We start from the raw sequence: 13634 nt of genomic DNA, 5'->3' as shown, positions 1-13634 counted from the left end.
TTATTTAATATGTGTATATATGCATATAGATTTTCAAGCAGTTTTGCTATAACGTTGAAAATAATCATTCCAGAATGACACCTAATCCGATTTAATATTGATATAATACACGAGACGAACGCGCCCGTCATCATTTCAAGCATTTTGATGAATCTTTAAAACATTTTGATCCCACATCTTTCCTTTTCAATCAAATATTTGTTTATTTGATTTGATTTGATTTGATTTGATTTGATTTGATTTAATTTGATTATATATATATATATACTAAACTAAAATATGAAAAGAATCAATTTGAAATATGAGCGCACGCGGGCGGCGATTATTGGAAGATTCGAACTTGGCGCTAACCGGACGTATCACAACCGCAAGATGGCCGCTACTGTCAAACGCGAGCTGGTGCATCGTGACAGAACTTAACGTTTTCAAATAATTTGAAAAATTTCGAGAAAAAAAGGTTGGTGATTGTTTATTTGTACGAATCAATGACATCATTAAAATGGACATTTTTTCATAAAGCATTCGAAGCTTATTTCGAATATTTTGGGGCGTGGTTTGATAATATTACAAATCAACTACTTCGAACTTGTTTTTCACCTTTTTTGTTGTTGCATTGACCATTTGAATGAAAAATACCTACAAGTATGAAATTAATTTATAGAAATTTATTTTCCATTATTGTTTCCAACATTTAATATACGAATTAAGAATTTTGAGGTTAACCGAAAGAAAATATCACTAGTTTGTATTTTCATATATTTGTTGTATTGTATTTATTTGATAGATAATTATACGCCGCATATATTTTACATTTGTAGGATTAAGAAACGATAGAGCAAATCGATGCGAAAGAAGTCAGTTTGCAAATAAAAAGATGTCATTGCGACAGGAGTAGAAGAAATAAGAAGGACACGTACAACAAGCATGGAGAAGAGAGGCAGTGCTGAACTCCTGAATGTAGAGAAAAACAACTCAAAAAATGCCAGTTCAGATTCCCTTAATTCAGACAGCAAAAGCAGTTCACTCAATTCAAAGATGGGTCAAGAATCGGTATTACATCTAAGATTATTCAGTAGTTAAAAAAAAAGGAAAAAAAACATGACAAGCCTTTTTCATGCGTACGCATAATTTGTTCTAATTCAACAAATTGATTTCATGCTGCGTCTCTTAACGCTCGATTTCTTAGGAGAGTTGGGAAAAAGCGTCTCATTCGAAAAGCTTTTCTTCGAGTTCCACTTCTACAGATAATAATATTGTTTCCGCTTTGGAGGCAAAAAAAGACAATCAAGTAAAAGTGAGTCTCATTGGATTAAACAAAAAAACAAGTGGTATTAGTTGGAACGTATACTTTTAATTTCTCATTTTTATATTTCTGTTTGTTATGAACTGCTGTTGCTACAAGTTTTAAGTTTCATCCGAAGAAATCCCCATGTATAAATGTTAAAAGAAAAAAGTCAATCATCCTCCTTCACTTTTACTTTTTATCATAGATTTTTGGTAGAATATGTGTTCGTTGATAGAAACCCTTATGTATCGTATTAAATTTATATTTTCATCCGTCGGATGAAATTTATCATGGAATTATTTTGCACAGAATCTATCAGGAAATGATACAGGTCCGCCGCTCTTAAATGGAGAACGAGTTCAAGGCATCGCTCAAGATGTGACCTACTTGTGTCCTTATTCGGGTCCAGCCGGAGGAATTCTTAGTGTTACAAATTATAAACTCCACTTTCGTAGTGTAGACCGTGAAACGCCTTATGTCGTGGAAGTGCCCTTGGGAGTTGTTAGTAGAATCGAAAAGGTTGGCGGCGCGTCTAGCAGAAGAGAAAATTCCTATGGTATCGAAGTGTTTTGTAAGGACATGAGAAATCTTCGATTCGCTCATAAACAGGAAAATCATTCTAGAAGAGATGTCTTTGAAAAACTACAACAATATTCGTTCCCGTTGTCGCATAAATTACCGTTATTTGCGTTTGAATATTCCGAAACGTTTCCCGAAAATGGATGGAACGTTTACGAACCCATAGCCGAATTGAAACGAATGGTAAGGAGCTTGCTTACATTTCTAAAACATTTATATGTATTTATATGTATATTTGATTAAACGTTTAATTAAAAGATTGTAATTAACGTTAATATAGGTTTGTTTAACATTTAATTATAGGGTGTAAACAATGACATGTGGAAAATATCTAAGATTAATGACACGTATACGCTAGCCGATAGTTATCCAGCAGTTTGGGCAGTACCCGCAGCTGCAACCGATGAAGATTTGCAAGCATCTGCGGCATTTAGAAGTAGAGGAAGATTGCCGGTACTTTCATGGATTCATCCAGAAAGTCAAGCGACGATAACGCGTTGCGCACAGCCGTTAGTAGGTGTTGGAGGTAAAAGAAGTCGCGAGGATGAGAGGTACGTGCAGTTAATAATGGATGCCAATGCGCAAAGCCATAAACTATTTATAATGGATGCTCGACCAATGCCTAATGCAATAGCGAATAAAGCGAAAGGTGGTGGTTACGAAAGTGAGGATGCTTATCAAAACGCTGAGCTTGTTTTTCTTGATATTCATAATATTCACGTTATGAGAGAGAGCCTGAGAAAATTGAAAGGTATTATTAATAATATAGCATATAAACGATTTGTCTTTAGAATTTCTCTATTAGAAAAAATAATTCGGACTTTAATTATAACGAGTACGTTTTATCGTAGAATTATGTTTTCCCAAAATCGACGAAGCTAAATGGTTATCCGGCATAGAATCCACCATGTGGCTTAAACATATTAAATGTGTTCTCGCTGGAGCAGTTAGAATTGTGGATAAAGTAGAAAATCATAAGACTTCCGTACTCGTACACTGCTCCGATGGATGGGATCGAACAGCCCAAGTAATAACGATACAATATCTCAATGATTATCATCGTAATAAAACTAACTTGAAATATATATGATTAATGTATTATAGTTAACAGCTCTTGCCATGTTGATGTTGGACCCATATTACAGGACAATTAAAGGATTTGAAGTTCTTATAGAAAAAGAATGGCTTAGTTTTGGGCATAAATTTCAACAGGTTATTCATATTTACGTAATGATTATTTAACAATTTTATTCTTGCGTAGAATCTTATAATACATTTTGTACAGAGAATCGGTCATGGCGACGAACACCATAGCGATGCTGATCGTTCTCCAGTATTTTTACAATTCATGGATTGCGTATGGCAAATAACGCGACAATTTGCTAATGCGTTTGAATTCAACGAGCACTTTTTAATCACTATACTCGATCATCTTTACTCTTGCAGATTTGGCACGTTTTTATTCAGCAGGTATATACATAATTATATATATATATATAATTGCACTTTAAAAGCATTTCCATATTAAATAAATCATCGCTTTTATTTATTCGTTCTTTCGTTTTAAGCGAACGCGAGAGAGTACAAGAACAGATAAAACAAAGAACCGTCTCGTTATGGTCCTACACGAATAGTCAATTATCCCTATACCAAAACCCTTTGTACTGGGCTGGGCCACAAAATCAATTGGTTCTAATGCCGGTTGCTAGTATGAGGTATATCAAACCTTGGAAAGGTCTTTATTGTAGGTGGAATCCAATTATGAGGCAGCAGGTTTGTTGTTTATTGATCAAATCATATCGAATAGAGATCTTCCTTTATCCTTTTATCGGCAATATTATCACTTCAGGATCCTGTTTATCAACGAACGAGAGAACTTCTAGTCTTGAAAGAACAGCTTGAGAAACAACTGGAAGAAGGTCGACGCGAACAAGCATCTCGAGCTAATCGATCTCTGACCTCGCCTGCACCACCTAGGATACATTCCCCGGTTCACTCATAGCACGGCGAGAATGTCTTACGCGTTTAACGATCTGTAGTTTTGTAAATGTGCCCCCTACGCTTATTGTCTCTTTTTAAGTCGGTGTATACAAGATATTTTTACTGATGAACTTGCTTCGCTGTTGTACAAAATGAATGCCTCTTGATAAAAGAAATTTATAAATTGTCAAAAGAAAACAAATAAATAAAAAAAAAAATATATTATATATATATATATATATATATTATATAAATATATATGTATTATATAAATATAATATATATGTATATTATAATATTCATAGATATTTGTGTGCGAGTGAAGAGAGTTGAATCTTTCGAACGATCGATCGTTAGATCGTTATCATTGATAAGAAAAAAACAAATGAATTAACAAAACGTATACATTTTCCAATAAATGAATTAAAACATCGAAGAATAGTTGCTGTGTTGTTGTTGTTGTTGTTGTTGTTGTCGTCGACAAAAATATTCCATAAAAGGGGATAAGGAATTATGTTTTAATATTCAAGTAGTTCATCCCTTCCTTTATCAAAATCATGTAAGGTGTTTCGAACATCAACGATAATGCGTAAGAACATATGTAACTTAACATGATGTATCCTAGAAATGACAACCCCTGAAAAATAAAACGAAAGAAAATGATTATAATTAATTACATTGAATATAAATCTATCGGTATAATAAAAATAACAAAGGATACAAACGTTTATTAGAAAATCAATGTGAAGGGAAGTTTCACTATATAATTGTACAGAAATTATAAGAATTGGATTTATCAAGTAGACTAAGTAAGTCAATCTACTTAGCGGGATCCAAACTTTGAGCGAAAGAATACGAGTCAATATACCTAAGAAAAGAAATGATCTAATTATAATGTCAAACTAAAAAATTTTTGATTTGTACCTCCGTTATTTGTACAACAGGCTATTACGAGCCATGCGATGCCAATTGACCAAACAGTTTTACTGAGAGCAACGTAAAACGCAGCAGCTAAAATTGATATCCTTCTTTGATATATTCCAAAGAGTGTTAATAAGCTACAAGAACTGCCGAGTATCCAGAAGAGTATTAATGTTTTCTAAAATCAATCATCATCAACATCACGAAGAAGAAAATGATTTAATCGCGAAGTATTTGTAAGCGAGGTAAATTCAGGAATATTTTGTACCTTTCTAAAATTTAATTTGTTCTTTAATTTGACAAGTATATACCCAGTGATCGTTCCCACAATATAAGGTCCTATTCTAGCCCATGGAGAATAGTATAGCTCCTTCATGAGTTTGTATTGTTTGTCCAATCTATAAAATGATGAAATTTCAATTTATCGATCGATACATAGCCCTTTCGTTACATAGCATACTTTGGCCCGAGTATCACGTTCCATAAATATTCGCTCCTATATATTTATCGTCCCATGTCAGGAACAGGAATCCTATATCGATCGCTAGTAACGAAAGGATTCAATGTTTTTATAGGTATGATAATGATTAATATTGATATTTACGTAGGAATATAATCATTGATGTAGGCTATATATCCTGTTAGAACCGTCGATGAGATAAATAATAGACCGAGCAGACTGGCTGCTACTTTGAGATACCTGGAATAGAATTTGATTTGATCGATTAGAATGGCTTACGCTAGAAAATATGTTTAATATGTTCATTAGAATGTGGAGAATGTTACATGGAAGATAATAATAACAGGAAACTAGTAATCGCGAAGAATTGCATGTCGTTCGCCAAGTACCAACTCCAACTCATACACTGTAAAGATTAATTAAATTAATGGAATATTAATTATAATTAATAGGATAATATCGAAAATTGACAAAAGCATAGGTCCATACCATTTCTTCGACTTTAAAAAGATTCTGAATATAAAGAAGGTTTCTCCACCAATATTTTTGGCAAATTTCGTGCGAACGTTCGGTCATATAAAACAAGGAAGTTTTACTGTACCATGTTGCATTTATTTCCAATAATCCTATTACTATCATATATGTCGGTGTCAGTCTAAATTGGAAAAATAAAGGGAGAAAGATAAGGTACTTATTTCAAATATATATTTGAATAAATAAATAAGTATGTTATAAGGTAATTATATATTAAGGTATTTAAAGAAAGCGATATTTTTGCATATATTCGATATCATCTCTCGTATATCGTCTCGTATATGGTCGTCCAGGCAAAAAAGCTCGTATATATTATATTATTTATGAGCGACCACTATACGGGGGTCACTAATAATATTATATTATCAATGTGTTTTAATTTGTTATTTGACAAAATAGACCTACCTGAGAAACCTTTTCAGGATAATCAGAAAATATAACTTTATTGTATTTAGATAATTGTAAGGTTTACGTTTATCTTTGCCTATTTCATTCTTTAGATATACGTAAGCGACCAAAAATCCACTAAGAAAAAAAAAAATATCAACCGACATGGACGCGTTGGTTATCAATTGGGCGAAGATACCCTCCGACTTTCTCCAACCTATCGGCTTATTGTCTTTGATCGATCATAAAGAAAGAGAGAGAAAGAGAGAGAGAGAGAGAGAGAGAGAGAAAGTCAAGATGAATATAATTGTATTACGTAAATTCAATTTAATCATCATAATTGTCGTTACTTTACCAAAATAATCTTTCGTAAAAAGGATCGTGTGTGCCAAAATAGTCCATCCTATCGTAAAAAATCTTAATCCGTATATAATCGGTACAGAATTTTCTCCAATCTCATGACTAAATATCATTTTCGAGTTGGAGTATACGGAAAAAGCTTGGAATACTTTACAAACTAAATTCTGGGATTTCAATTTCTCCATCTCATTTTCTATATCCTCGTGTAGCGTTTGTTCTTTATCTGAGATAAATGAAAATATGTGAATTGTTACGCGTTATCGCCAAAAATAATATTCCTAGGAAAATTTCATATGATATTATTTATGGATGATTGGATTATACTTACCAATCGTTAGAGGATTAATATTTGCACTAGTTTGTAAATATTTGTAATATTTCTTCAAACGTCTTCGATATATCAGAACGTCATAGGCCGTTCCTATTATCATTAATAGGAACGTGAGTAACACTATTATCCTGGAGAAGGAACAAACAAAATTGATATAATTGTATTCCATATATTTTACGAGAGGGGAAATAATGAATTATTGGCATACGTCATCGTAATAAATGTTTCATTCAATAGCCATCGATGGTCATCGATCAGATCTCTTACTTCGACTAATGTAAAGTCGGCTGAATATAGTTGACTTATTAAAAGAGTTCTATTCCTGAATACGGTTTCGAGAAGAATAGTAAGTTGATCCTTTAAACAGGAAGCGGGTAAACACATGCCGAGCGTTATCAAATCCTAGAGAAAAAAAGAAAAAACGAAAAAACGAAAAAACGGAAAGAAGATTCGAGCGAATGATTAAAATGACATTTTCAATAGGAACTTACTTCTTCGGGTATTACGACGTGGTATTGCAAAGTGCTATTGTGTCGAAAATTAGCGACGAAGTATTTCACTTCGTACGGTGGAAATTCATTCTCGATGCGACGATATCTCGAATTGTTTCGTAATTCCGTTTCCGTTAACAAGAAGGGACTTTTGTTGCTTGCATCTTCGCATTGGCTTCTGCTACCCAACCAATAATTATTTCCATAAACGAATCCTGACATTGGTTCACCGCTTGCATCGATTACTTCATCAAAAAAGAAGACAAAAAATGTTAATCGAAACTCATTTCCATTAGTTTCCTTTCGCCTTGAAGTAGACAACCGTATTTACTTGTCGACCAAGTTTATATGCTTGCCTATTCGCGGCCGTCGACATTTTCACTTATTTTCATAATTAATAACTTATTTCTTTGCATAAGACAAAGGACAAGTAATGGACAAATAAAATCTTATGCTAAATAGTTAACTAGTTTGTAAAAGTTAACTAGTTTCTAAGAGTTATCTAGTTTGACTAGTTTATTTCGCCATTCTAACTATAAACTTTTTTGTTCGATTATAAAAAGAATGACGAAATAACGCGATTCGTTTTAATTAACCACTGCAGGCGTTTGTCCTTTTTCGAACGGCTTAGAGAGCGTACTTTTACTCAAATTGTCGCGGAGGTGTCCATTTAAGGCAAAGTCTACGAGGAAACGAAGGAAATAAAATGAAGGGACAATTTGTTAATGGTTATTTCAATATTGAGTTAATAATAATAGAGATTTTTCGTAAGTTTGACGAACCTTTTAGAGCCCAGAGTATTTTTTGATCGACAGCTTCTCGAAAATCCTTCAATTCTTTGCCGCATTGGGTCGAGTTTAATAGATCCGCGTTTGCCAACATAGCATAAATTGGCAACATACCGATCTTTAATTGTTTCCTTTCATTCGCCGAAGCATAATTAAGAAAGAAAGAAAAAAGTGTGAGATACGCGAGCAACGGGGGGAGGACGACGCGTCCTGGACGTCCCATTTTCGTCAGGTAACAATTCGAATTTACGAGAGCACCCTTACTTCTTATTTTCGGTCAAAACTGGTGGTACCTGAGATTGGGTCATCGAACGATTAATGATACTTTACTTGTTTTTCTTATTTTCGGATTTTTCGGTTAAGTAATTTGGCGATATAAAGATTATGTAAATAAATTCATTGCTCACCTGGAAATAAGAAAAAGGAAGAAGAAAAAAAACTCGAAAAAAGAAATCGAGAGGAAATCGATAAATGTGGCTTTCCTTTTTGATCGTTTCTATATATTTTTCCTTGGAAGAAGGCTCGTCGTCCTAGCCTGACGTACTCGATCCTTTTCTACTCGAACGATGCGACAAGTTTGCAGGATCATTTTGAAGAAGGATTTTTATGTATATGAAAATATTGAAAAATACAAATAAATAAATAAAACAATGACAATAGGAAGGAAATAAATCGCACAAGCAAATGAAATTATACTCGACGAATAATTCCCGATGAACGTGAAAGAACTACTTGCACTTGATGAAAAGTAATTGCAGAATCCGAGTGAAATACAACCGATGTTTGACTGTGTGTGTCGTTGCCTGTCTTTTTAACCATCCATCCCCCCTACCAGCAGCACCACCACCATTTGCACCATGGCACCATTACCGAGAGACCACCGTCGCGACTAAAACCATCCACAGGGTACCTCCGTGCAACTCGAATACTACTTAGCTTTTCTATTTTCTTCGTTCTACGATAATACGTTACTTTTCAAAAATGCAATCATCTGTATCCAAATCCGATGAATATTGTTAACATCTATTCGGAAAATACGAAGAAACTTTTTCCCCGATTCGACATACGATTTTATTTCGGATAAAAGATATTTAAGCGTATTTCGAAGGAAAACTTTCGCCCGGTATATTCGTTCGAAGACTTCCTCATCGTTTCGGTACACGAAATCATATTATTTAAGTAGAAACAATCATTCGTGTCTAATTTGTGGTTACCACCAGCTCGAATCTACGTTCTTTTCTTTAACAAATTTCTCGGACCGAATGTATTTCAAATTGTTCGAAAATTCTTCGATGAAATACCAGCAAAGTTTGTCTTCTTTCATCGCGACGAATTTTGTCAAATCATTCTGTTCTTTTTCTCTCAACGTAAATTCCCGGTATATTTGATTTTAGTCGGCTCGTATTTATTTTCCGAGAAGTAGAAGGATCTTTGTTCTCCGGAAAAGAAAAGAACGAGCAATATGATAATATTATCGTCTTCGCAATATTTGATCTTAACACATTGCGTACGGGTCACGAGATATCTTTTTCATGTTTTCATGTTTTATATCGATTCGATAGGCAACGTAAGAGTAATATATGTGAAATGTACCGAAATGTATCCCGGTTTTTCTATTGCTCGCCAAGCATGCTCTTCTACGGCGTTCGGAAAAGAGCGCCCCGCGCAATGTCTTAACCAATGAAACATTATTTTTTTTTCCAATACGTCCCATAAGCCAATATAAATATAAAATATTGAAGGAAAAAAAATAAAGCTCAATTGTCTGTTTGCGCGCATTTCGCAATATGTACGTTCGTTCGTTCGTTCGTTCGTTCGTTCGTTGTGTAATAAAGTACATATTCGCATTCCTTTTTCTTCATCTATGATATAACATTTAAAACACTTCCGATAGATCCGTGATATACGATCGTAATAATTTACAATTGAAAAAGATCTTATGGTTGTTCGTATAATATTGTAAGATTCATGAGAAAATTGAGTTATCCTTCCGCGAATGCTTATTTAAGTATAAAATCGTACCGTGAAAGCGTTAGCATAGAGCCCGTTATAATGTCACGCGTATTTGTATATGTAAATATATATATATCTCTAAACGAATGTTATGTCATCGCAATGATCGTTTTTAAATGTATACAGAGAAAGTCCTTTTCTCTTTCCAATTAACATAAATAATATAGTTCAACGAGGATTACAGTTTGAGATCAAATTTGAGTGCATAATAGAACACGCGAACCTATGGTCACGTTCGTGCCTCGTATTCTCTTCCCAATATTTTCAATAAAACACGTAAATTCATTCAATTTCAGATCGAGTTGAACAACAACAACAACAACAACACGACGAATAATTATGAGAATAAAATTAAGAAGGAAAATATGCTGGCGATTAGATAAGAATACAAACGAATCGATTGCACAATCATAATTTTACGACGAAAATCAATCTTTCGATTGTAAATTACGCATGCATTCTTACGACTCGCTATCCTTGAACATTCCTTTTTCCTTATTTACTTTGCTTATCTAACAATAATTTCATTTTATATTTGTAGAAAGAGGGGTTTAAGAGAATAGACAAAGTCAAAAATGAGATATTGATTTTCAAATGTGTTATTATCAGCACATATTATGGAAGTTTTACATCCACATCTCGCGAAGAACGGAAGAGAAGAAAAAATACAAGTAGGAAATTCAACGATTGACTCGACGAAAGGTTCATTCTAAAGTGAATATACGATGAGTCAAGGTTGGTAAGGTGTTGGTAAGGGGGTGGGAAGGGGCTGGGAAGGGGCTGGGAAGGAGAAAGGACGAAAATTCTGGCCACTCGAGTTTTTCTTTTTTTCATAGTAAAAAAAACATAATTACAATAATATTAATAATAATAATACAAAGGAAATAGAGCGGATTATCATTATACATTATCATAAAATATCACAATAATTAATATCCGACGGGGCGAGGAGGCAAGACGCAAAAAATTTGAACGTGGCATCATTTACGCTTTATCATCGCAATTGTTTCTTTGCTTTTTTTTTGTATATACCATTTTTGTACAATACTACTCGCGAGGAAATGCACACCACGCGTACCATGACACTTACGTGCGCACTCTCTCTTTATTTCTCCTTTTTATTTCAATTTTTTATTTTTTCATTATAATTCTTTTCATTTCCTCGCGCGAAAGTGTTTGCGTGACTCACACTTTGCAATAAAGAACAAAATAATAATAATTGTAATAATAGTAGTAGTAATAGTAGTTGTAGTAGTAGTAGTAATAGTAGTAGTAGTAGTAGTAATAGTAGTAATAGTAGTAATAATAATATCATTATACACCCTCGTCGTATATTATTAGAAGAAAAACATCAAAATAAAGCTCCCCAAAGATTGAGAAAGAGTAACTTCCGTATATTCGACAAGATAATATGTTCGAAGGGTGTGTTTGAGTATCGTAATAGAATAAATAAGTGGAAAAGAGAAGAAAAAATATATAAATATATGAAAAGTTAATTAAGATAGACGACGAGAGATGAAGAAAAAAAGAAGTTCCAACGAACAAAGTATACACGATTATTGTGTGAATTTATCGTATGTTACAATATCACGAATAAAAAGCGTGATAAGGCGCGAGTATACCACCACCACCACTATCGTCATCATCTTTATCTTCTTCTTCATCTCATCGTCCCATTATCATTCGTATTATCATAATCGCCATTAAACGTCTGCTAGAACGTTTACCTCGATTTATATTTTATTCGCATTTGTTTCTTTTCTATATTTCATCTTTTTTTTTATTAATTATAATTATTATTTTTGTTCTCTCTTTTCTTTATACGCACGAAATTGCGATCGATCATTAATCTTTTTGATTTCAATTCTTCTTCCTTTATAATTATCTTTGACGAATCGATCCAACAAAGAATAATTTCTAATCGTTACACGTCTTTTCGAGAGTATAAGAATCGATCTCGTTCCAAATTTCATTGCGAACGTTCAGCGATTTAAATATTGCAATTTTCTTAGCAAACATATATAATGCAAACGATAATTAATGTTCTATTATCGAAGGGTTTGTTTAATGAAAAAAAAAAATCATATTTCTAGATATGAACAAAAATACACGGGGGGGGGGCTTTGAAATTCAAATTTTCCTATTCCGGGCATTCTCACCCCTCCTTCACCCTGAAAAAACTCTGACAAAATAATATTAAATTACATCGACTGTAACATATACACACACCCTCGCGTGTGTACGCGTTAATATTTTTTTATTCCGATCGTTTTATTCGTTCTTGTCAATTTTTCAGTCGAAACCACGAAACAGCGCTTGTGTGCCCTCGTCGATTTTTTTTTCTTTTTTTTTCTTTCAAAAGAACATCATATCGCTTATAGATTATTATGTTGTATTTGTATGCGTTTGTTCGTGTCTATGTGTGGATGTGTAAGTTACGGAGAAAACGTATTTTTTATATAACACCAGCCATTTATCTATGTAACAATTACTAATTACTATATGTACAAGTGTTTGCTAAAACAAATCTGACAATGAACCGGTTTCTTTTATATCAAATTAAACCGCACGAAAAGGGATTTCTCATTTTTCTCTTTCTCTTCTTAACGGCTAATCTTTTTTTTCTAATTTATTATTTATGTCATTTCCTTCTCCGCGAGTAAATGTTCGATGAACGACGAGAGAGTCGTTTGGCCCTTCCATTTATATGCAAAGTCCTTTTTTTGTGGAAATGATTTTATTAGATTAAATTTCATTTGATTCCATTTTTTTTTTCAGGAGTGAGGAAAATAAACGTCGAGCGAGTTACTGTAAGGCGGAGTACTTATTAGTAGTTGTCCGAAACTAAATAATATTTTCATCGATCGCAAAATCTCAGGATATTACAATTTGCAAAGCTTGTAAGGAAAATCTACAATTTATTTCAATCTCATTAAATGAAATTAAATTAAACGAGTTAAAAAAATATTCGTTATATTCACGGACCTAATTTTTTTCTTTTTTTTTCTTTTCTGTAACACATACAATAATCACATGTTAATCGAAATTAAAACGAACATAAGTCCGCTTTACAGTATTCAATAATAATAATAATAATAATAATAATAATAATAATAATAATAATAATTATAATAATTATAATAATATTAATAATAATAATAATAACAACAATAATAATAATAATAATAATAATAATAATATTAATAATAATAATATTAATAATTAAAAATAAAGATTAGTCGAAATGTCGTAGGGCCTCGTTCCGTATTATCATCAATCAAATCACCGTTGTTATAATCCCCATGTTTTCGTGTTGTCAATAATTTTATCCTTAAAACTAATATGTTGATTTTATTATCACGAAATCGTAGTCTCTCGTCTAAAATAGTATTGACTAAAGCTTCACGCGCGCATGAAGCACGACCGGTCCGACGAGAATAATATACATATATATATGTATGTATGTATCAATTGTGCTTCAGTTTCACGGAAGAAAATATGTGTA

General features: G+C 33.0%; 2 protein-coding genes across 3 annotated transcripts; one reads left to right on the top strand and one right to left on the bottom strand.

Moving 5' to 3' along the window:
• The first annotated feature begins 224 nt into the window (after nucleotides 1-224).
• LOC122525367 (myotubularin-related protein 2) lies at nucleotides 225-4046 on the top strand. 2 transcript variants are annotated; one of them, XM_043648110.1, is made up of 10 exons: nucleotides 225-457; nucleotides 819-1050; nucleotides 1187-1294; nucleotides 1595-2047; nucleotides 2168-2615; nucleotides 2716-2891; nucleotides 2969-3076; nucleotides 3150-3334; nucleotides 3433-3637; nucleotides 3714-4046. In XM_043648110.1, exons 2-10 carry the CDS (start codon nucleotides 925-927, stop codon nucleotides 3864-3866), a joined length of 1962 nt encoding a protein of 653 aa, XP_043504045.1. In that variant the 5' UTR covers nucleotides 225-457; nucleotides 819-924; the 3' UTR covers nucleotides 3867-4046. The 2 variants fall into 2 exon arrangements, with proteins under 2 accessions (XP_043504045.1, XP_043504046.1); XM_043648111.1 differs by lacking the exon at nucleotides 1187-1294.
• A 309-nt stretch (nucleotides 4047-4355) lies between these two features.
• Nucleotides 4356-8228, bottom strand: LOC122525740 (nose resistant to fluoxetine protein 6-like). The gene is made up of 13 exons (XM_043648666.1): nucleotides 8111-8228; nucleotides 7329-7573; nucleotides 7046-7239; nucleotides 6835-6965; nucleotides 6502-6729; nucleotides 6165-6378; nucleotides 5715-5880; nucleotides 5552-5631; nucleotides 5370-5465; nucleotides 5034-5163; nucleotides 4769-4943; nucleotides 4570-4712; nucleotides 4356-4481 (listed from the first exon to the last, which is right to left on the bottom strand). The coding sequence occupies exons 1-13, from the start codon at nucleotides 8226-8228 to the stop codon at nucleotides 4356-4358; spliced, it is 2046 nt and encodes a 681-aa protein (XP_043504601.1).
• Between the last annotated feature and the right edge of the window lie 5406 nt (nucleotides 8229-13634).

Source organism: Polistes fuscatus, unplaced genomic scaffold (genome assembly GCF_010416935.1).
Source record: "Polistes fuscatus isolate 324 unplaced genomic scaffold, CU_Pfus_HIC Scaffold9, whole genome shotgun sequence".
NCBI classification, from domain to species: domain Eukaryota; kingdom Metazoa; phylum Arthropoda; class Insecta; order Hymenoptera; family Vespidae; genus Polistes; species Polistes fuscatus.
Note: the sequence above shows the minus strand (reverse complement) of the source record. Positions and strands in the feature narration are given on the sequence as shown.

Coding starts and splice junctions, on each gene's coding strand:
- LOC122525367 (XM_043648110.1), top strand. CDS start 925: ATGGAGAAGAGAGGCAGTGCTGAACTCCTGAATGTAGAGAAAAACAAC. Junction 2,892..2,968: donor GATGGGATCGAACAGCCCAA/GTAATAACGATA, acceptor AATGTATTATAG/TTAACAGCTCTTGCCATGTT. Junction 3,638..3,713: donor ATCCAATTATGAGGCAGCAG/GTTTGTTGTTTA, acceptor TTATCACTTCAG/GATCCTGTTTATCAACGAAC.
- LOC122525740 (XM_043648666.1), bottom strand. CDS start 8,228: ATGTTGCCAATTTATGCTATGTTGGCAAACGCGGATCTATTAAACTCG. Junction 7,574..8,110: donor AATACTCTGGGCTCTAAAAG/GTTCGTCAAACT, acceptor TTTTTGATGAAG/TAATCGATGCAAGCGGTGAA. Junction 6,966..7,045: donor GAAACATTTATTACGATGAC/GTATGCCAATAA, acceptor TTCCTTCTCCAG/GATAATAGTGTTACTCACGT.